The sequence below is a fragment of the Strongylocentrotus purpuratus genome, unplaced genomic scaffold, assembly GCF_000002235.5.
Source record: "Strongylocentrotus purpuratus isolate Spur 01 unplaced genomic scaffold, Spur_5.0 spur5_scaffold_5, whole genome shotgun sequence".
Taxonomy (NCBI): domain Eukaryota; kingdom Metazoa; phylum Echinodermata; class Echinoidea; order Camarodonta; family Strongylocentrotidae; genus Strongylocentrotus; species Strongylocentrotus purpuratus.
This window is the reverse complement of record NW_022145611.1, coordinates 24,903,418-24,925,754: the sequence shown is the minus strand read 5'-3', so window position 1 is coordinate 24,925,754 and position 22,337 is coordinate 24,903,418. Positions and strand designations below refer to the sequence as shown.

General features: G+C 35.1%; 1 protein-coding gene across 4 annotated transcripts in view; it reads right to left on the bottom strand.

The window, feature by feature from the left end:
* Positions 1–2,966: 2,966 nt before the first annotated feature.
* LOC577851 (E3 ubiquitin-protein ligase pellino homolog 1) overlaps positions 2,967–22,337 on the bottom strand; it is a 42,440-nt gene continuing 23,069 nt past the window's right edge. For 3 of the 4 annotated variants that reach the window (XM_003727471.3, XM_011681818.2, XM_011681817.2), the window contains exons 3-12: positions 21,182–21,311; positions 19,835–19,876; positions 16,584–16,688; positions 15,351–15,548; positions 10,746–10,931; positions 7,148–7,246; positions 5,002–5,109; positions 4,415–4,534; positions 3,849–3,964; positions 2,967–3,132 (exon numbers count right to left, since the gene is read on the bottom strand). In XM_003727471.3, the coding sequence (XP_003727519.2) occupies positions 3,006–3,132; positions 3,849–3,964; positions 4,415–4,534; positions 5,002–5,109; positions 7,148–7,246; positions 10,746–10,931; positions 15,351–15,548; positions 16,584–16,688; positions 19,835–19,876; positions 21,182–21,311 (1,231 nt within the window). In that variant the 3' untranslated portion in view covers positions 2,967–3,005. The remainder of the gene's footprint in view (positions 3,133–3,848; positions 3,965–4,414; positions 4,535–5,001; positions 5,110–7,147; positions 7,247–10,745; positions 10,932–15,350; positions 15,549–16,583; positions 16,689–19,834; positions 19,877–21,181; positions 21,312–22,337) is intronic. The other variant, XM_778056.5, reaches the window with a different exon arrangement.

The window sequence follows — 22,337 nt, the reverse complement described above, 5'->3', positions numbered from 1 at the left end:
CTGACCAATTCTTTATTCTCCCTTTGGAAAAGAAATGAATTATTCATTTGATACTTTAAAAAAACAATTGATATTCAAGGAGATACTACATGAACAAATAAAATAGAATATGTTTATAAATAATAAATGTATTGACTGATTTCTACCTTCTACCTTTCACCCTGATCTGGTCCTACTCCTAGATCTAAACGTGATCAGTAAACAGTCCGCTGGCAAAAATGAGGCAAAATGGACAATAATGCTGAACTGCTTGAGAATATATTGGTGTATCATCTATTTACAGAATGAGAAAGGCCTGTAAAGCACACTCCACTGAAAGCTACTCTGGTTGTATCATACATTGGTCAAAAACCCAAAACACATTGATCAGCTCTGCAAATATCAAATTCCTTCACCCAATTCAATTTCACACCAATATTTTCTTTTCTTGTGTTCAAAGTTGACTACACAGCAATGTATTCATGAACACTTGACACTTATATTCATGTGTCTACCAATTTGATTCTTTTCTGCTTGCGGGGAAAATTAATTGCTTGAATATATTCTGTTTTGCAATCTGATTTGTTGTGTAAAGCATTTGAGAAGAAAGAATTAAATTAATATTGTCTGCAGTTAAACATCAATATTTTCATAAATGAAACAATTGTGGATATCTTGCCTGAAATTTCTTCTAATAGAACAGCATAATGAGAGTTATAATTCAAGACTACAGTTCTGTGTTTTATGAAAACTTTTCGGCTTCATATCTTAAGAGAAAAATAATGTTTAAGTCAACATTGACATATAGTAGAGCTTCCTTCTTAGAAACAGATTCAAATGATTGAGTTTGTGTGAATAGACATGTGTAACATTTCATTAAATCATGACAATTGTGAACAAAAGAATGACTATCTCACTATTCATGATACTCGAAGACAATTTAGACATTCAATAACTATTGATGATTAATGACATAAATCAAACAAAATCATTTGCTAGGTATGATACAGAAAAGGCACACAAATATTTTGGTCACTTTCACCACCTAAATAAAAAGAACCTTTTCATGAAACAGATCTTGGGACACATTTCCAAGTTTGTACGTGCAACCCTACTATAGGCATGGAAAGCAATTATCTATGAGTTTGCACCAATTTGTGCTTCCTTTTTGAAGACTGGATGGGGTTTGGGGGACAGGGTGGAGTTCGGGGAACCATGATAGAATGTTCTAAAGTATCTGAAAGTATTGAGAATTAATCATTTATCACTCGAGTAATGCAAATTTAGAGGGCGTATTTTGGGGATCCATGACTACAATCCCGAAATAATGAAACTCTTTGGCCCGAATTCACAAAGGAGGTTTGTCGACAAACCGTTTTGACGCATTTTTACAAACCAAGTTTGTGAAAAAAGCATCAAAACGTGTCATATGACATACTTTGTGAATTCTGGCCTTTCTCTCCAGTGATATCAATCAAGTGTGGGATGGCCTTGATAATCCTTATAGAGCAATCTTTAAATAAATACATATACATAATGTGCAAGACAAGGAAATGGAATCTTGCTATACTCCTAGAATGACCACATATCCTCTGTTGAGAGCCAGAAGGGCATTAACTCTGTGTTAAAGCATATGGGTCAACACCCTTCTGGCACTCAAAAGACGATATCTTACTTTCTAGTTAAAATAAACATTGGTTACATGAGATGTAAAGAAAAGGGTAAATACCAAGATATAATATTAGCAGGCACTGTGTGTATGGAGCAGCCATGTCTAGAATTGTATTGGTCAATTTAGTCTGTTATTAGTCTTAGTTCCATCAGTGGGGAGAAGAGGTTTACATGTCTTTGTGCTAAGGTTCATACAGACAAAGCAGGCAGTGATATGGCCCCACAATCAGTTCAATTTTTCTGAGTAAAGATGAATATCATTTAATGATTCTTCATTTTGGATACAAATCGGGAATTCCTCATTGTAGACTATGGATGTCATGGAAACAGCTATCACATGACATCCAGACCTCCCCAAAATCTTCTTTCCTAATTCGGCTACAAAGGAGATTGTGCATTTCTTTATCAAACATACGTCTTTCTCTCAGCCATTTTTGGCAAGATACATTCTTTAGATATATTTGTAGAGCCCACATGGTTCACAAAAGTATCATCAATTTTCATCCCCAATTTTTCTCTTCTCTCAGAATGTTGATCTTATGTATATCCATCCTGCTTATAATGTACTGCTTTAACAACAAATGGTGTCAAGGTGTCAATTGACACAATGTAGAAAGTCTATCACATTATTCAAGTTGAATTCAAGCAAAGTATATCTAAAGCATTTCAAATTTTACTCCCTGTACAACGCTGGTAGATTTTACTCTGGAAGGTCAAGAATAATGCATTGATGTACCTATACTTTAACATCTTTACTGGTTTCTATCAAACCCTTTTACAAAGATACCATACTCGTAATACAAGCCTTGAACACACCTGTAATATTCATCCTTGTGACATCTATTGATATATTTTGAGTGTGTTTAGTACGATGCAGGCGCTTTGACAGATGGAAGTACATTAATACAATCACGTGATGCAACATAATCAGATGATCATTTCTTAGGGAATTACGTCCTGTTCTAGTCCATTTAGGTGCTTGGAAGATGTTCTGGCTAAATCTCAAATCTTCACAATAGGCAGTGATGAAGAAAACACATACATATACTGTAGTAGACAACTAAACAATATGCACACCAAGAGCCAAAAAGGTCAATGTCTATAGACATTAATTCATGTGATAACTATGGATCAATATCAAGAATGTTATCCTGGTCCAGTGGTCAGTGATGACCAGCAATCCTATGATCCATGTGAAGTCTCCTCTCTCCGATTCAACAGGTCAAGAGTCTAATAGAAATATGACTTTCGTTAGTTTCTAGTCGTGGCAGTTCAGGTGGTTTGCCTAGCTAGCCAAAGGTCAAGACAACCTGGTTAAAAGTCTGGCCGATTGAAAGTCTTGACCAGTAAATGGCCTAATCGATGGCTTCTTGGAAGATGAGTTTGATGTAACCTTGGTCTCCACTGAGAGCGGTAGCACAGAAGGGGCAGGCAGCCTGGAATGCATGGGTCCCGTGGGGCAAGGGCACTTGAGACCAGTATCTAGACAAAAATAGAAATATTATAGGTTAACTGGGTAAGCAAGACCATGAAAAGTTTAGCTTATATACTGTCCTTTTCTACAGTAATCAATCATAGTGATCATGATCATCCCGACACATTTGTTGAAATTCCTTGCAATGAATTTATCAAATTCCCTTCAAAACATATTAGGGTCTAAAGAAGGTTAGAACCAATTTAACTAAATTAATTATGTGTTTACAAACAAACAAACAAAATTAACAGAGCATAACAGATGTAATCTACAAATTCATAACAATTTCATAGTGGGGTTAACAACAGAACAATTGAAGGATTTGAGGTCTAAGGTTAACCTTTTGTTTGTCTGTAAATTTTTAAAGGAGTTTCCATCACATCCATGTTTTCTTTCTACAAATTTCTTCTCAAGTCTTTGATCAGTCCTTTCACTTAATCAATAGCATTATTAGTGGTTACATGTTTTGTAAAAAATTCAAAGGTACACATTTCAGCTTTTCATAGGTAAAGGAGCTTATTGATGTACATAGTCAATCCCCCCTACCCCCCCCCCCAACCACATGCAATGATAGATGGATCATTTGCAATCACAATCATAATCATGAGCACTATCTGGATAGGATATTTTTATCCACTCTTCTTTTGGATCTATGTTGAACATCAGGTCCAGTAGGTCAAGCTGGAAAGCCAGCATGCCATGTCCCCGGCCCTCTCATACTCACTTTGCAGACTTCTCTGAGCAGACATGCCCACAGGGACAGAAGGCATGGCTAGGAGGACCCTGATCCACATAGAAGCTTGCCTCGTTCCCCATGATAAGGGCCTCGTACGAACCCACCTGGGAAATAAAGCAGAGTTTACAAGGGTTAACAAACAAATGAAAGCTAATTATGTCAGTCAAGGAGAAACATATTAGCTCACAACTTGTAAAGATGTGCCCTGTAAATGTATAACAGAAGGCTTGAAGACTTTAAGCACCTTCTAAGATAGCTTAGCAAAAACAATGATGTATTTTTGTAGCAATGATAAACACCTCTTGGGATATTTATGTGCATTAAAAAAATGTACCGGTAGCTATTATCATAATTAAATGACTTCGGATTTCTACTACTATTACTATTACTGCTGCTACTTCTACAACCACCATTACCACTACTATTAATATAACTATTACTACCACTACCATCACTATTTTTACTACTACTTCTACTCAAATAAAACAAAAATAATAATAATAATTCATGATAACCATACAACGTGGTTGGTTCGATTAAAAGGTTAGTCTTACCTCTCTACACATGGGACACATTCTCTCTGTGTTCTTCGCCGCCTCTTTACTGTTCCATACATGATACCCATGTACATGACCACACTTTAGATATGCATAGGGCTGTTTCTCTTCCATAATCTGAACGTTCAAAGAAGAGATGGCAAATGAACATATTTGAATAACATCTACTGGGTAAAACAAAATCCTTTATTTCTTAAATGAACAATGATTAGAATATATGTTTCAGGCCCCCAAAATGGCACCCACAAAATAAATAAAACAAAACGACTCATCATGTTCTAATTTCATTTTGCAATACAAAAATACTGTTTATAATCAATTTCAATGATAACTTAATATTTTCATATGTAGCTAGCAATCATTCATTTATTGCAAAATCCTATTTCTGCCTACCTAATCAAAGAAGTGTGTCTTTATGATATCCAAACACATATATATTTGTCATTTTAAAAGCAAATGTACTTTTATGCACTATTTTCCCAAACCTCAAACATTTATTAAACATCATTCAAACATAGGAAGCAGGACACAATGGTTTCAAGGATGCATACCTCTTTTTTGTAACAAGGAAATAAAACTCTTACCTTTGAAGACTGTCTATTTTTTGGTAAGACTAATGTATTGAAGCCTATAGGACACTGCGGCCTGGTGTCATTAATGTCTTGACGTAGCCTCTCTAAATGCCTCTGTGTCTGGGGGGAGAATAGAAAATAGATTTTATATAATAATGGAAGCCATTCTGAAATGTTTATTAAATAAAGATGAAACACAGTCCTTGTCTGTGCAAGATAAATTGACAGTGATTATACCTTGAGCACTGGAAGTGTTTGGTATGTATATGTATAATGATAATACTGGTAAATACCCAAATGCCCAAGCAAAGTAAAACTGGAAATCTGTTTTCCCCTCTTTAAGCACTCTTGATTTTTTGGAACAAGTTACACACAATCTGGGGAAATAATTATCCAAAATTGAACCTCAAAGGGAAATGGTTGAGCTCACTCTTTCCACATCGACCAAACACTTTTTTAAATTCTCCTTGACGCTTGAGTGCAATCCTTGTTTAATACAGAATTACTTTATCTCACCGGCCTTGAGAAACAACTATTATTCCTGCCATATAACAGTACCCCAAATAGCCCATCAGTAGGCCATCTCTTATTGATCAGCAGAATGAACACACAGTTCTTCCATTTGATTAGATGAGTGCATTTATTAGTATTGTGTGATATTGCATGTACGGTAAGTAAAAACAAACATTGGCTCTGGAAGACATGATATTTGCCTAACCCCTTAATTTGGAAGGCAATGTGTTTTACAATCTGTCTGTACACGTAGTATTGGTTCCTCATGTTTCAGAGATAGTAGAGGTCATGGATGATGGTGTGGTGTGGTGTGGTGTGGTTATGGTTAGGGTGGGGGTAAAATGGGTAATACACTGTTATTTGCTTTAAAAAGCAAGTCAATCTCTTTATAGCAGACTTTAAATATCTACATGTATGACTCAGTCAGTAGAAAAATAGTTTTCTGTTCCAGGGGGGGGGGGGGGGGCTGCTTTAGAAAATGTAAAAGCATGATTTTCTCACAGCGATATTTTATGTACCCGGTACATGTATTTATTATTTTTGTTTTTTACCAAAGTTCTTTTGGAGCTTTTGAGAGCTAAACTGCTCACCACTCTTGTCTAGTTTTTTTTTGATGGACTCGGCACACAATAATAGGCAAACTACAATAGGATGCAAGGGGGAAAATAAATATTGAAGATAGAGGAGTGTATTGTATACAAATAAATCAATAAAACAAGTAGCATTAACATACATTATGAAGAGATAAAGAGGGGAAAAAAACTTCATAAAAACGAAAGTTATAGAGAGAGCAACCAGAAGAAACAAAGTAATAAAATAGATAAATCATAGGCAGGGATTGTTCTTATTCTGCTTTATCCTCATAAGGTTGTCAGGGTTCGGTCATGTACTTCTCTCAGAAAATGGAATGGCTGAAATATTTCCACAATTGCATCATGAGAAACATATGCTGCTTCCAGAATTTTTCTTGCTCCCAAATCCAGTCACATTGTCCATAAATCATTCCAGACTCTCACAAATAAATGACTAAGAGGAAATCTTCATAAAACTGGCATGTCGCTGTTAGCTGTGAGAAGTTCGGTACTGTGTCATGGAATGGGTATCAAGAGGAGATCAAACAATGTGGGACTCTGAATAAGATTATCATAAATTTAACAAATCTCAAAGCACAAATTCATGAGTCCGATACAGGATATATCATGTGGCATTATAACAATAATTTTCCCCAATGGGAAGGAGTATGAACTACTGTGATATAAATACCCAGGAATAAAGATAAACATAGATCTGAAAAAATTCATTTGAGAACAGGAGGCTTTCTAATAATCTTGGTAAAGAAATGGTCAGTGTGTATGTCAAGGGATGAAAAAATCTGGGAGAGAAAAAATATCAATACCGATTAATGAAAAAAGACGCACTGAAACCAATCTAATTAGATCGTACTTAAAACTCCTGCAGTGTTTGAAAATCTTTCTTCTCTCTCTGAACAAAGAGATATCAACAAGTCTGAAGGAATTCCTAGGCTAAGATGCACAGACTAATTTCCAATCTAAGCCTGACATTACCAGAGTTTTTCTATAATACATTTCCACAACGATCTTTGATTTGATGTCACATCTTTTAAGGACAAGTACATGATACTTACTGGAGTATTGACGAGGCCCATTGCTGATCGCCATAGTAACGTTGCTCCACACAAGTCGACTAGAGTACCATCCTCCAGTATATTGTCTTCATCTTCAATCTATAAATAGAAACCGGAATTCAATCAAAAGAAAAATGGGTTGGTCAGTCAAAATATGAAAACTGAATAGTGATGAGTTGTGTTGCATAAGGTCATCAAACTTTGTGATAATTAGAGCATAGTAGGGTACCACACCTACAAATATTGATGTAATTCAAATGTGGATTACTTTTCTAAAAGCAATGAAACCAACAGAGGGGTCTGAATTAAAATGGTTTAATAATGACAGTGTTCATTGAATAACATTTTTTGTTCCTTTGAAGTTCACATGTACTTACATTTGTACTGCACATCTTTATCATGTATATAAATTTGCATACGGATATTAACTAAATGAATAGAATGTGTAGCATTCTAAACACATTTTTATGATGTAAAAACATAATTTCTTTGGACTATACAATTATGACCCAAGAAATTAATCAAACATTCTCATGTTATTTCATGCAGAATGATGAAAATGTATGCAATTCGAAGGTCAGTCTAATCTACAGTATACTCAAGTTTAAAAGCCCCAGGATGGACCATGTAAACATTTCACAATCTTTGTCTCAACTGTTCAATGCAACACTTTGGGGTTTCCACAGGAAATTCGTTACCAGTCATGATGACTGATCCAATTCAACACGCCACAACATGCCCATCTGTACCCAATACTCTTGCACATGTTTACATGAACACGTATTAACAAGTTGGGTAAAGACAGGACCATGCCGGACTGAAATATTCCCACGCTCAAACCACATCCAAATCATGTAAGTCTCAAGTCCAGTTATCAACAAATTTTATCAATTTTTGTATTGTTGCTTTTTGTTTCATGTAATCATAGATAGTGAAAGTCTGAGATAAAAGTGAATGGGCGACCTATCATTATACATTGCAGTTCATAAAGCTATTAAATGTGGTAATTAGAAAATGCAAAATATCACAATTTTCCCATCACTGCTTTTGTGTAAATACTTATCAACCAACATATTTTTATCTAAAGTTAATATATAATGTTCCCCAACAGGAATTTTGAATTTTTAAAATACACATATTCAGGGGGGGGGGGGGGGGGGGGGGGGAGGTGATATGGCATATATACATGTTTATGGAGTGTCCTAAGAGTGAATTCCATCATTACAATCAACACTATCATGATCATAAAGATGACTGGCTACACTTTCACAATCAAGAATTTACGCATTGAAACATGTAGGCCATTTTTAATAATCAACTGGTGGTGACCAGCGATGCAATCAAGCCATAGATGCCTATTCTAGCTGCGCAATGCCTTTCAACAGACATGTATACGTGTGTTCCCAAGTGCACCTCATCATCTAAGGGGTGCTATAAGGCAAGCCAGAATGGCTAGCTAGGAGATGATTGCAAAAACGCATGCTAAGTGCCCATTATAGGGATCACATAGAGGACATGAGGGGGCACACAAATGAGTCCAACGGTGTGGGATCTCATCGGACATGAAAATATTTCCTCACTGTCCACTTCTCTCCAATCCAGGATAAGTCGGATACAAAACAATGTCAAAATCGACACAATGATATCTTATTATGTAAAATGGTGACAGGTCACACACTGGGATTAAACAAATATTATTTCCCTTTAATATTATCAATGTCTGCTAAAATACTTTCTCTTAATATTTCTTTTCTCTATAATAATATACTATCCGTAATATATTTTGCGTAGTGCCCTAAAAGGGAGAAGGCAATTAGACATAAAAGCATATTGCCAAACTGTTCTTCAAAATGTAAGCATGCAAACATCAAAATAGCTTAATTTGTATTAACATGGTAGACTATGAGTACAAGACGTGAGAGAAATTGAAGAAAAACATGGTTGAAACTCAATAAAAGACCAACATAAACAAGAATAAGAAAGAAAGAGAAAACAATGGCCCATAACAACATGTAATGATGATTTTCTTCAAAACCTGGGTTGTATTTAGACCTTTCAGAGGTCAATTCTGGTGGTTATTTTTTTGCCCCTAGGATTAGGAGTTCGGTGTTGAGTGTTTTCCCACTCTCGTTCTGAGTCATTCATTTCTGTTGAATCACTATACAAGTCAGCATGTTTCCCATTTTTACAGCGATATCATGAGAAAGTTCACCTATGTTTTCCTTGTCTTACCTTGTATCAACACTCTGTAATACTAAATTGTTATGACTTCTTGCAGTCAATTATAGCAACCTCTTGAAATGCAATTGTGACTTTATACGGATGGCCTATATATAACAACTAAAAACAATGAGTATGGTATGTAAATGTAAGACTAGTGGAAAACAAGTTTCACACTATATCTACATGTAACACCATAATATTCATGTCATGGTACCTACGATGCATTTCCTCTTCTCTCAATATATTATAGCCCTACCAGCTTTAAAATTGAGCTGGGGTGGGGAGGGGGGGATCGGAGAGCAGGATGTAAGGGTCAGGGGAGGGGGCAAACTACCATGACTTGTATTGACCATGGAACAAAGTAGCAAGGCCTTCTGGAAAATGTGCCTGAGGAAAATCAATACTCTCTTGCATTGCGAATAAAACTTTATACCAAACACTGTCAATTAGGTTACATGTAGTTTACTTGCTTGGCTGTACGATTACACTATTTCATGACCAGCAATAGACCAGTTCACGGTTAGCACATTACTGCAATGACCCCGAATATCCACAGATCTTCAAAACATGAAGAGGTCCCACTTTTTACATTTTGGAATAATCACTCCTACAGCGATGGAGGTGCTAGTCTTTGTTTCCCCTTTTCAAAGAATACTTCCACCTGTGTATCATGGATTGCACTGAATGTGCAAGAATGAATAACGATTACATAACTTTCATGAGCACGTATCCAGTATTCCGTCTCCGTGTATTTCAAAATTTGTTCTGCAATGACCTTGATCTGCTCATGCTCAGACTGCAACCGTGAACTGGCTTATTCTCTGGGCTTGAGACTATGTTCTGTGCATTACGCAGATGATGTTGAGTGTCCCTTTAAGTCTCACTATGAACTAGTCAAACATGTCCATGTCAATTTCCACAGTCAATCATGAGGAAATAGCGTGGCATGTTTACTGCTGAGGCACCCTGTCTATGAGGCAGTAGTCTCTATACTTATTCTTCAAAGAGTGCATGTGCATAACTTATGTTGAAAGTTGAAGGATGAATCAAATTATCTCCATATAGTAAAGGCATATTTTGCAATCACAGCTCCCTTCTAAAGGAGGTCTAAACAAATGATGTTCCCCTACGGGGTATCAATGCTAACAATACTGCTACGGACTCAGGGATATTTAGCTCACCGCAAACTCCTGTGGGACTCCATCTACCCCCCACATTTTCATTCATATTTTTAAAAAATTGTTGTTCAAAATTTGAAGAGCCCTCAACAGAAACAATCTTTTAAAGGGCCAATGTATGTTAACCCATTGCCATGAAGGGAATGAGACAAATCATCAGTCATTGGATTAAATAGTCAGAAAAGATTCATTCTTACCAGTTTTCCTCTTTGAGGTGATGACCGTGTTTCCCTGAGTGAATAGACATTGCCACAGACTGATACTTCCCTCCATACTCCTGGTGTTGCATCTGATTGGAAGCCTCCTTTAGGTCTCATGATCAGTACACCATTTGTTGTTAACCCATCCATTCCTGACTCGGTTTTCCATTTGCATGCTTTCTCCTGGTGCAAAAATGTAATAAGAGTGGGAGTGGTTATTATAAATGTTTTTACTTGCTAAATTCTGTTGACCAGTAATTTATCTTTGTATCATCAAATATGGTAAAATAAATTGCATATAGGTAATTTACATTTTTACACAAAAATGAAAGTGGGTGATTTTTTTTTAAAGTATTTAAAAAAACAAATTATCACAGGAAGTTTGAGTAAAAGATTTCAGGTACATAGTATTGTAAGCAACAACAAAAAAATCTCTCTCTCTCTCTCTCTCTGTTTCTACATCCATCATAGCCTAAAAGGTCAAAGAGATAAATATGTAATATAAAAAAAATACATGGGATGATAAATTGCTGAACAGGAAAGGACAAGTAATTTTATTAAATACACAATGGTAATAAATATATGAGATCTCAATATCCATTAGCATTCTGGTAGTTAACTTGATACACCGTACCTTGAAATAAAGGCTTGGCAATAGTCATTGAGCAGCCTGATGGCAATCGCAGTTCAAAATCTTTTCTTTACAAAAAGACTTCTTTCCTGTATTATACTTCCAGATTGCCACACATTTCTTCCACGGCCTATAAAACATTGCTTCCTCTCATGATTAAAAAAAAAGAAAAAAGCAGGAACGTACTCTTCCCCCTAAATCTCTTTTCCACACATCCAGCCTTATGTTGTCGTATTCTAGATTTCATAAAAACTCAATTTCCTGCCTTGCCTGCCTGTTATAGTGCACCTTCAAGGTTCAATTCGCCAAGGGTGTTATACGTTAGCACCATCTTTAATAGCTTGGGGTGAGTTCAAGTTCATTACTGGCCACCTAGGAAGATGAAATATACTTCCTGGACTTTTAGTCCAATGATTAGAAATTGGTCAGATAGAGGTTAGTTATAGGTACCAACACTTTGATTTTAGTGTAAGATGTTCAATAAGATTGAACATGCATGCTCCCATAACAATTGCCCAATAGTCATTTATTTTCTAACACTTTTCAAATTATCAACAGTGAGGTTACCAGCATGTTTCTATAATTTGATTTCTTGTTCTAGAAATTATCCTTCTTTATTGCTTTAAATGTATGTAAACCTTCTGTATTAACAACATTTTCTTGTAAGTACATTGTACTTTTATAAGAAATATAAAGTTTTATGATCACATTCAATATTAATTGTCACTGGTTAAAGTTCATAGGCCAAATTGCTGAAGTCTTGATTTAGTTCACTTGAAAACTTATTTGATCACCTGCGCCAAATCTGCAGCACACCATCATTTGACTTAATCAATGTACAATTTTTCGCATCATCAGTTCTCCCATGAAGCTACGAACAGTTCTACAAAAGTACCATAATGAGTCCAAGGCAACGATTAGCATGTATCAGACAAAACAACTTAATTATGAGAATTCCGTAACCCTGTTTGCCATCAAAACCGAGAGCTGGTGATTCTATTGATAGATGTAATAACAGGCAAACAAGGTACAATTGATCATTTTGAGGCTATGACGCAAACTGGTCCTGAGCATTTTCAATACAAAAACAATCTGTATTATAAACACAGAATGAAATATATCTGTAAATTTGGAAAGGAAAACAAAAATTGAATACCATTTTGGGTTGAAGTGCAATTGCCAAACACATATAGAAAAAAAAAGTACTAATTTTGCTCTAATTCTCCTTATTTGCCTTTGAAGCACAAACTGTAACAAAGATTTATGAACTATTCAAATGCTTAAGATTTTTCATTAGTTTCTTTCTCTCAGCAGAAGACAGTATTACTTATTTTTGCTATTGTACATGTACTTTGTAATAAAAAAAGGAACCACATGTAGCAATAATATATAAATGCTTTTGTGACAGGAAAAAGTATATACCCATGCAGTTCAGTCAATGCTGTTTGGAGGGAGTAAATATTGATGATATTGAATGGCCTCAAGGTAGTTCCTATTATATTGCATGAACTGCCAGCATATCCACAAATGAAGACGGATGCAATATTTCCCAAGGACATTTTTTCACTCTGTTTGTTTTCATTTCTCGAGGATAAAATGAGGGGTTGGGGTCAATAAACTTTCTCCAGTACAGCACGTCATCACCTATTGTGAACAGAAGGCTTATGCCAGGACTACAAATCAGCTGTCAAATGCTTATCCGTTAGATGCAACAGTGATCAAAATAAAATATGAATCATTGATAAATTCTTCCAATATCCAAATATCAAATTTGAGAGAACCACACATGCGATAAGAATGGACAAAACAAGTGTACTGGTTTGTTTGCTAGAGCGAATTATCATTTGAGTAAAAAGACTAAACAAATGTAACTGCTTTGTCCTTTCCTACAGGTGAATGAAAATGAATTAATCTGCATCCAGAAACATGTGGGTGCAACACAGAATAGAGTTAATGTTGCATGAAAAAAATATTTAAAAAACAAGTTTTTGTCGGTGTTGATGGCATCAGTCCTAAGAATTGATATCTGATACGACATAAGCTGATAATTTTCCAAAGCATTGCTATTTGCTTACAGTCCTAAAAAAATTATTACCACTCTATTTTTTTCTTTCTGGATGGCTACTTCTCTTTTAGTTCCTAAATCAATTCTTTTGTATTTCCATTTGGGGGGACTTTCTCAGTCTTATAATAGATTTTTCCCTTTGTGTAAACATACATCCTTTATACTGTGATGATATGCTTAGAAGAGCAAGCTCCTTTCATCCTTTGACTGAAACCTATGCCAATTTTTCTACATGAATGATAATTTTGCCAAGGCTGAGTAGACAATGTGTCATCAGTGAAGAACTTAGAGTCCCACCCTTTACCATTTGAGAATTAAAAAAGACCTTCCATCATTCACAGATGATGCATCAAGTTTGAATGACTCTCAATGAGTGACAAAGAGCATTGTGAATCACACACAATCAGGAAACACACATAATCACAAATTATGACATGATTCACTGTGTGAGCTAGGAGCGATCCCAAGCGCTTAATCCCTGATGAACACTGGAATTAGATTACAGACTGCATACGTCAGTAATCGTCTGAGTTGAGAGCAGGCGTTTTCTGAGTAACAGCGATGCAGAGAAATTGTCATTGTTTGAAGGAAAATCCAGGAGGAGGGGTTTGATTACGCCCTCGCTGGGTCTGATACCAGCGCACAATTGAATATATTGCACAAGAGTACAGGAGAAACCCTTAGGAAATGTCTCATCAAATCATTCAACCTTCTAATGCTTGACATTCGATACATTATAACACAGGCAGGAGTACAATTTACAGAAGTATCTTCTATAAATACATATCTTTGAGATTGTAGTTCGAGAAAGCACATGACCTCAACAAAATACAATCAGCTACACTCATTTTCCTCTCCATAAAAAACCTTTAAAATCATTTTCTGAAATAGAGACCCTTTCTTGCTATAATTGCAATATGAGATAATCTCTACTGCTAATGTTGGACACTTCATACAGACATACACTGACATATTAATATCACAAATAAATACCAAATACTTTCTGCAATTTCAATCAGTCATTGTTGGTTGAAGGGAAAAAATCCATATCAGTTTCAAAATGCATTGAAAAGCCCCTTGGCAACCAACACAATAGCAAGAAGAACCAGAAAATATGATTAGAGATAATATGCACAGTTAATCAAATACAGAGCATACATTATGTTATGATCATGATGTAGATGTGAGGAATAATATTTAAAGAGAAAGAAAAAAAATTCCCATAATTGGAAACTGAAGTGATAATTCTAGATACTTACACGATACATCTATTTCAATATTTTGATAACCCTGTTCAAAGCACAGTGTATGATAACATCATGAAGGTGTCATAACACAGGAATGGGCCTACATGTTAGAGTCCAGATACTGCCTTTTTCTCTTGATCAAACCAAAGAGCAAAACATTATAAAAACGTACATCAAATTCGATTTCCTTTTCTTACATACACTTGAGATGACAAATAGTATCAATGATCAAATTCCAATTAAAAACCACAATAGATCAGTAAACTCTGTAGAAATGCCCATATTGTACAAACACAATGAAAGCCCACAGAATTCAAACCTCAATACAAATCAAATTCAGGACAATACCAGTAGCTTGCATACTCTTCGCTTGTCAACATATATCAAAGGGTTGTATCTAGAACCACACATTACGCATTTTAGTCTAGTTTGTAGAGGAGAAGAAATCTCATGAGTGGATCAAGGGATTATTTCATTTTGCACGAGTGTAAAAAACCCTTAGTCATCCCTTTTGCAGTGTGATGATTTAATGCAAGCCTGATGGAATGCACTTTCTGCTCAAATGTACATCATGTAGATGGACATCCAAATTCCCATTTATTTGATGATCTATATACCTGTATGAGACTGAGGATGTAACGTGAGTGAACAATACCTACCCCTAGGAATATATTATTTGTTGAGTTGAAGCCTGCTGCATATATTCTAGCGGTGTGAGGCGGACTCCTCTCCACAATGATGCGACAGGCAAACCGTGATATCGTGCTTTCCGAGACAACGCAATCCTTCTGCGTCTTGGCACCGGGCACCGTATCCATGACGACAAAGTCTATAACCGGTTCGGTTGATCTGCCAATCTGTAATGTCAGAACCGTGGATTAGAGATGAATCGTGGTAGATAAATATTGTGTACTTTGATACTCTAATGCTTCACCAATAATAGAACAGCTATATTTAAGGATTTGTAATTTTAATCCCTGTGAGTCCTGAACATGTTGTTTTTCCCTCGTCCTACACACATTCATACCCTGAGGTACTGACTCCCTGTTAGGTTCTATTAAAAGGCCAATTTATAGGTACTTCAATGTCCATTACAACGCTAGGACCTTTCCTCCACCTGTACGAAAAAGTCTGAGAAGCTGCTACATTTATATAGCTGAAATGTCAAGTTTTGTTGCAAGGAAGACAAAAAACCACAACTCATTTCGGCTATATCAGAAGTTCAAGGCACAATTTTAAGAAACTTCTACAGCCGTTTCTAACATTTTAAAATGTTGCTTTGCATGGTTCCTAATCATTTGTAATTTCGGGTAAAATGGTGTTGAATTGTGCATGCACATTTTATTTTCATTTCCAAAATAATGACAGCATAACACTAAAAATAAATTGTGAACAATGAGAATTTACAATGATGCAAATATATTTACTTCTTTAAATTGCCACCATGTATAATCCCCTCAAATTCCAGGTCACAAAGTTTTCAATTGAATACAAAGTTTACAGACAATAAGAAATATAATTTTCATACATTACAAGCTGTATATATGGGACAACTTTGTACAATCTCCAATTAATATTCATGAACTGCTACATGGGTAACATTTCCTTGTATGGTAACAAAATACAAACATCAGTAAGCAATAGCAATGTAAACATTTTGATATTTTTAAATGGTGTAACATGAAAAACATTTAAATGATCTGATATTGCACTTTCTTGACTTGACAGATTTCTAGCGATAATAAAAGCCTCAAAACAATACTTAACAATTATAAGTCCTACAATACAAGCAAGATAACTATTCTACAAGAAGACAAAATTGCATGAACATCATGTAAGAAACAAAGTGATTTGTTTATACATCAATTTGATCTTTCATGATTTCTTCCTACCTGAAACATGTCCGTTGAAGTATCGTTTGCATATTCAACAACCACCGTCTGATGCCTGGATAATGTGTATGCTATCGTGTGTTTACTACTGCTATTCTTGATTGCCTGTAGAGGAGAGGGAGGGAGCACAAAAATAGCTCATTTCATGCATTCATTAACAAAATTTACACCCAGATCTTGATAACATCATCATCAAAAATGCATTTATTCAATGAGCTTTCTCACTACCTCCTATAATGATTCTGATGGATGTGCCTGCTATCACAACCCGAGTTGAAGGGGTCAATGACCTGAGAAGTAAAAATCTTGTCACTTCTTACACTGTATTTATATGTACATGTACATGCCATGCACAGAGATTTTGGGAAGAGAGCATTCCTACTTTAGAAATTCTTCAGATTCTTCAGATAAAGTTATGCTTGAATTATGGTAACTGATAAGGATGAGAAAATACAATTTGCACATGTTTTAATTAATACAAGAGAAGGCTGATGAATGATATTAAAAGCAAAGAATTAAAGAATAGGTGAAGAAAGACTGAAATTATGTCTGTCTAGATTACAATAACATATGCAGTTGTATGTGTACATGTCTGTACTTTTCAGTGAAAACAGATTTCTCTTGTGATGTTAAACATTTCCTTTGTCTAAATGACCCTGTTCAATAATTACATGTACAAGCAATATTTCATAATGACAACAAAACACCCTTATCCATCAAAAAACAATTTGCTCCAGTTTCATTGAGAACTCATGATAACCTTATTTTTATAATTATATGGCTACATCACCCATTCATCAAAAATTCTGACTTTAAATAATTGTCTTTCTTACTGGGGGAATTATCCTATGAATACTGAATTTTTATATTTTTTATTCAAACAATCCTGGATGGTGGGAGTTCATTTCCACCAAGGTCTTGCTTTGTTGTGGTAACCTTGCACTGAATTGTATATTTTTTTTTACCTTGGAACAGACAAAAGGATGTTTTATTACACAAAAGATTAGTATGACTCATAGAAACAAAAAGGGGATGACTTGGAGAATTGATGGTTGAAAGTTTGCCTTATTGTTTACAATGTTTGAGCTATTTCCAGGAACTAACATCAGACAGGTAATTACATGGAGAAAGTCTAGACAGAAAACTGTTGCTCACGACTCAGGTTTGAGGGAAATTGTCACGTTTTTATCATAGTGCATATAACCATAACATGCAAAGTCCTATGTCTCCAATCCCTTTAAATACATAAATAAACCTGAACATGTGACAGTGATTAATTAAGTGTGAGTTCAGTCTGATGTTATCATTACACTTCTGAAGATTTGTTGCTTCATGAAAACCAAATAATAAAGTAAGCTAGGAAAGCCCATGACATGTACGTAGATATTACTGTGCATTCAGTAGGTTAGATTTGCTCAATTTATTAGTATTTGTAGTCCCACGTGAATGAGCAATTATAATGGCATAGGCCCCCATTATTGACCAAGTTCAGAGTTTTAAAAAAATCCAAAGCGTAACATGAAAATGAATTAAATTTTAGCCTTAGTTACATTCGTGCAACATTTTTTTTAACCATTCCATGTTGCAGATCTAATCTGATTCTGCAGCTACATGTACAGCCTGCAGTAGTGTACAAGGTCTTATTGAGTTAGGTTGGATCAGCATGAAAACAAGTATTCATGACATGCTGGTACAGGAAAGCCTATTATTATTTTCCATTTATTACCTTTACACATTTGAGAGAAAAGAAGTAAAGAACAATGGAGAACCAGACAACCAGACAACCTATAGAAAAGCACAGCGCATTACTGAAGGTATTTTTTTTCTCAAAAAGTATTGGTGGAAACCCTATGGCCCGAATTCACAAAGGAGGTTTGTCGACAAACCTTGGTTTTCGTACGTCATATGATGCGTTTTGCGCGTTTTTTTACAAACCTGGTTTGTAAAGAACAAAAGGAGGTTTGGCGAAACAAAAGGAGGTTTGAGCTCAAACCTTGGTCTGAGCTCAAACTTTGCTTTGTGAATTCGGGCCTATGACTTCCCTAAAAACTTGCTATAGAGACAAGATGAATTAAAATTTAGGAGCTGGACCTCTCTTAAGTTAATAACAGGAGGCAATGTAGAGTAAAATTAGCATGTACAAAGGTCTTTCCACTCTTGTCATAGCTTCCATGTTTTGACTTATGCTTTGACTTTTGTTCTGACTAGGGTGATACTTTCAACCATGCACTATGGAGTTACTGTATGCTGCATTCAATGCTGGTTTAGACAATTTGGCTTTATGTTTTATACTGTCAAAATTAATTTATCTGTGAAGAACCATATAGGGCTTTAATTCTAAGCAAACATGATTAAATGACCTTCTGGCTCTCAGTAGACGAATTAGTGTAAACAAATCCACCGTAGACACTTTATAATTTACAGTTAGTATACACATATTACAGTAACCACATGGAAAAATGAAGAAAACATGTAGGACTCCTGTTATGAATGATCCCAAGTTTGTGACTGATGATAAAGGCCAACAAGACAAGACGAGTTAATATTAGAACAGACTTTCATGCATTTATTAGGGCAAATGAAGGTTATTTGATCAATTATGGCAATAACGAGCATCATCTATTGTAGATTAACTATAACTTATGCTGTTCTGCAAAGCTACATACATTAGAAGTTCAGTTGCATTCAATTTCTGTATAAAGTGTAGAAGAGAATTTGAGACATGACATATTGTTCATGTGTTCAATTTGTTTCTGTAGAAGAGAATTTACACCTCGTTACATGTACCAGCACATTGAAGTTGTGAAGGAGAAGAAAACAAATGTTTCTCAGAGTCAGTTCGTCTGACTCAGACATGTGAGAGCACATTTCTCAGAAAGAAAACCAGTTTCCCCATTTCACAACTATGACCACATGCATTGCCTTGTCCTACTTGAACTGTTTCCAAGAAATCAGTACAATCCAATACCGACTTATCAGGATACATTGCATTCGATCAGGATGAGGCAAGTCAACATATTTTCAGAGGACAGACATAATTTATTATGAGCAGTGTGAAAGTGCATTCTTGTATAATTTTAGTGAGTTTTATCATGCTTAAATCTTTTTGTAATCCTGCCAGAAACGATCAATTTTGATTAGAATCATTTGATTGAAGACATGCTTAATCAAATCATGCTTGCTTTATGCATAATGTTAGTATGTGTTAGTCCTGCTGCATTTACGGCTCAATGAATCTTGTTTTTCTTTACCTTCTTGATAACAGGTGACTCTTGCTTTATAATACTCTTCATCTGAAAATTATTGAGTAGAGGTAGGATGATACTTCAAAAACAGGCACATACACCACTCTTCATGCCCAACACAAGGAAATGATGTTACAAACAAAAACATACATGTATACTTCATTCTCATCTCATGATTAGTTATTAAAGGCAATTAAAAGTAAATCAAGACACGACTTTCCTCAACGCCAACCTAAAACTAAATCTCACTCACCACCCCCCCCCCCCCCCCCTGATTCATAATTCATTCATTCTGTTCATGGTCCTATCAACCTTTTCATAGCTTGTTCATCTTTTGACGGCATTTAAAATTAAATCTGAAAACAAAATAACAAATTATCTCAGGCTCCACCATCCCCCTCCCCTCCCCCCTTCCCCCCCCCCCCCAAAAAAAACACTGAATTCTTGTCTTGTTTCCTATAATACATGTCTATCCACTGAATGAATGAAAGTACCTGTACATGTGCCAAAATTCATACCATACTATCATTTCCCCCTTTTTCTTGATGCTTGCTTAAATAGGAGCGAGACTACATGTACTGTTATCCAGTAACACATGGCACCTCTCTACTTTGAATAACATCTGTAGTCATCAAACATCAATCAGTATTCCCAATCAAACAGAATTACCATAAAGCTAATTACTCTCTTATTAAAACACATCACATCAAATCAATACCCTTAATTGCAATTATATCACAGTCTTCTAATCACAAAGAGTATGAACATGGTGTTAAAATAGCTTTAATAAGAGTACAAAAGAAGAATATTTCATTTGTATGTATATTTTTGGAGGGAAATACAGGGTAATAAATAGTAAAATTGATTAATGTGTATTGTGACCCGCAGCATATAGTGTTTGAAAGATTGTACAATTCATTATTATCATATGTACAAAAGAAAGAACTACTGCATGTATTCAATGAAAAATTGTCTTCAGATCATTCTTGAAAATTGTTTAGGAAATGCATGTTTCCCGTACCATTTTATACAAAAACAACATATAATAGAAAATCTTTTCTTCTTCTTCTTTTTCTTCTTTTTCTATTGTTTTGGGGGGATGGATGGGGGTTGACATACTCCCTTTGTCGTTTTTGATGCATACTAATCAGCAAACAAACTAATGTTAACGGGTAATATAAAATAGATTATTTCACAAATAATTAGAGAAAGTTGTTACCTTGTTAATTAAATCTTTTTTTAATATTCTATGAACAATTCTCTACATACATATACATGTAGATATAGATATACAGATATACTTTTGCAAACCCTTTATATCCTTTTTGGGGGGAGGGGGGGGGTATGACCTACCTCTCCTTGTTTTGAAGCATTGATTTCATATTGTTTGTCAGGCTTGACTCCGTTAGCTGTATCTCTCTTGAACAGACCAAAGGTACTCCGCCTTCTCCCTCTGTTCCCTGCTGGAAGAACTCCATTGTACCTGGCAAGTCAATCAAAATGACGACAGTTTACAATTATAATTATTTAGAATATTATTCACAATGACCTTCTCAGTATTTATTCTCAACGAAATTCCCCATTCACAATGACCTCCAGCGTTTATTCAGAATAAAATTCACTATTCACAAATCAACTCAGTCACAATGACCTTCTTAATAAAATTTCAAGTGATACTCATGCACACACAAAAATCACAATGATATTCAATGTGTCTTCCCCTATGACATCTACAGAAATTCACTCTGATATAATCATATATGTAATATTCAGAGATGCTTTGAATTATATTTATATTCATAAATCATACTGATTATCATCATCAAATAAAAAAGGAACTGAAAATGGCATTGTAAATTAGGGGATTTCAAATATTTCCTAGTTTATAATAAAACTCAAAACTAACAAGGTATTTTGAATTACAAGTTACCCCATTCTGTAAATATACACTCAGGATGTTTTTTTCTCTGCAGATACAGGATATTTGCACATTGATGGCCATAATACATGTAGTTTACATGATGAAATTATTATTTATTACAATTCACTACAAATAATGTCAGTTGATGATATACCTACATGTAATTTTAACTTGCAATTCGTTAAAGTATTAACAAACCCACCATGGCAGATTTAATTCCACTTGAAAAAAGTGCATAGTCCTAATTAACTCTGTCAAGACTAATTCAGTCATTAAGTAGGAAATAATCCGTCTGTAATTCAACTGCTAATTCTAATAGTACAGGGGCATCCCATATAATCATGGCTAAGAGATCTTTTTGTTACACACACAGCATTATTAGCTTTTATGACATTTTATACAACTATTGGGAGAAAAACATTTTTTTTTTATAGCATCAGTCATTAATAGAGTTAAAAAGGAGTAGTAAACTAGCATATATTAGTGAGGTCAACATAAAGTAGATAGCAAGATATGTGTAGATGAAAGGAAATCTAAAGCACATCGGACATACACTGTAAAATGTATTACAGCCACAAAAATGTTCTT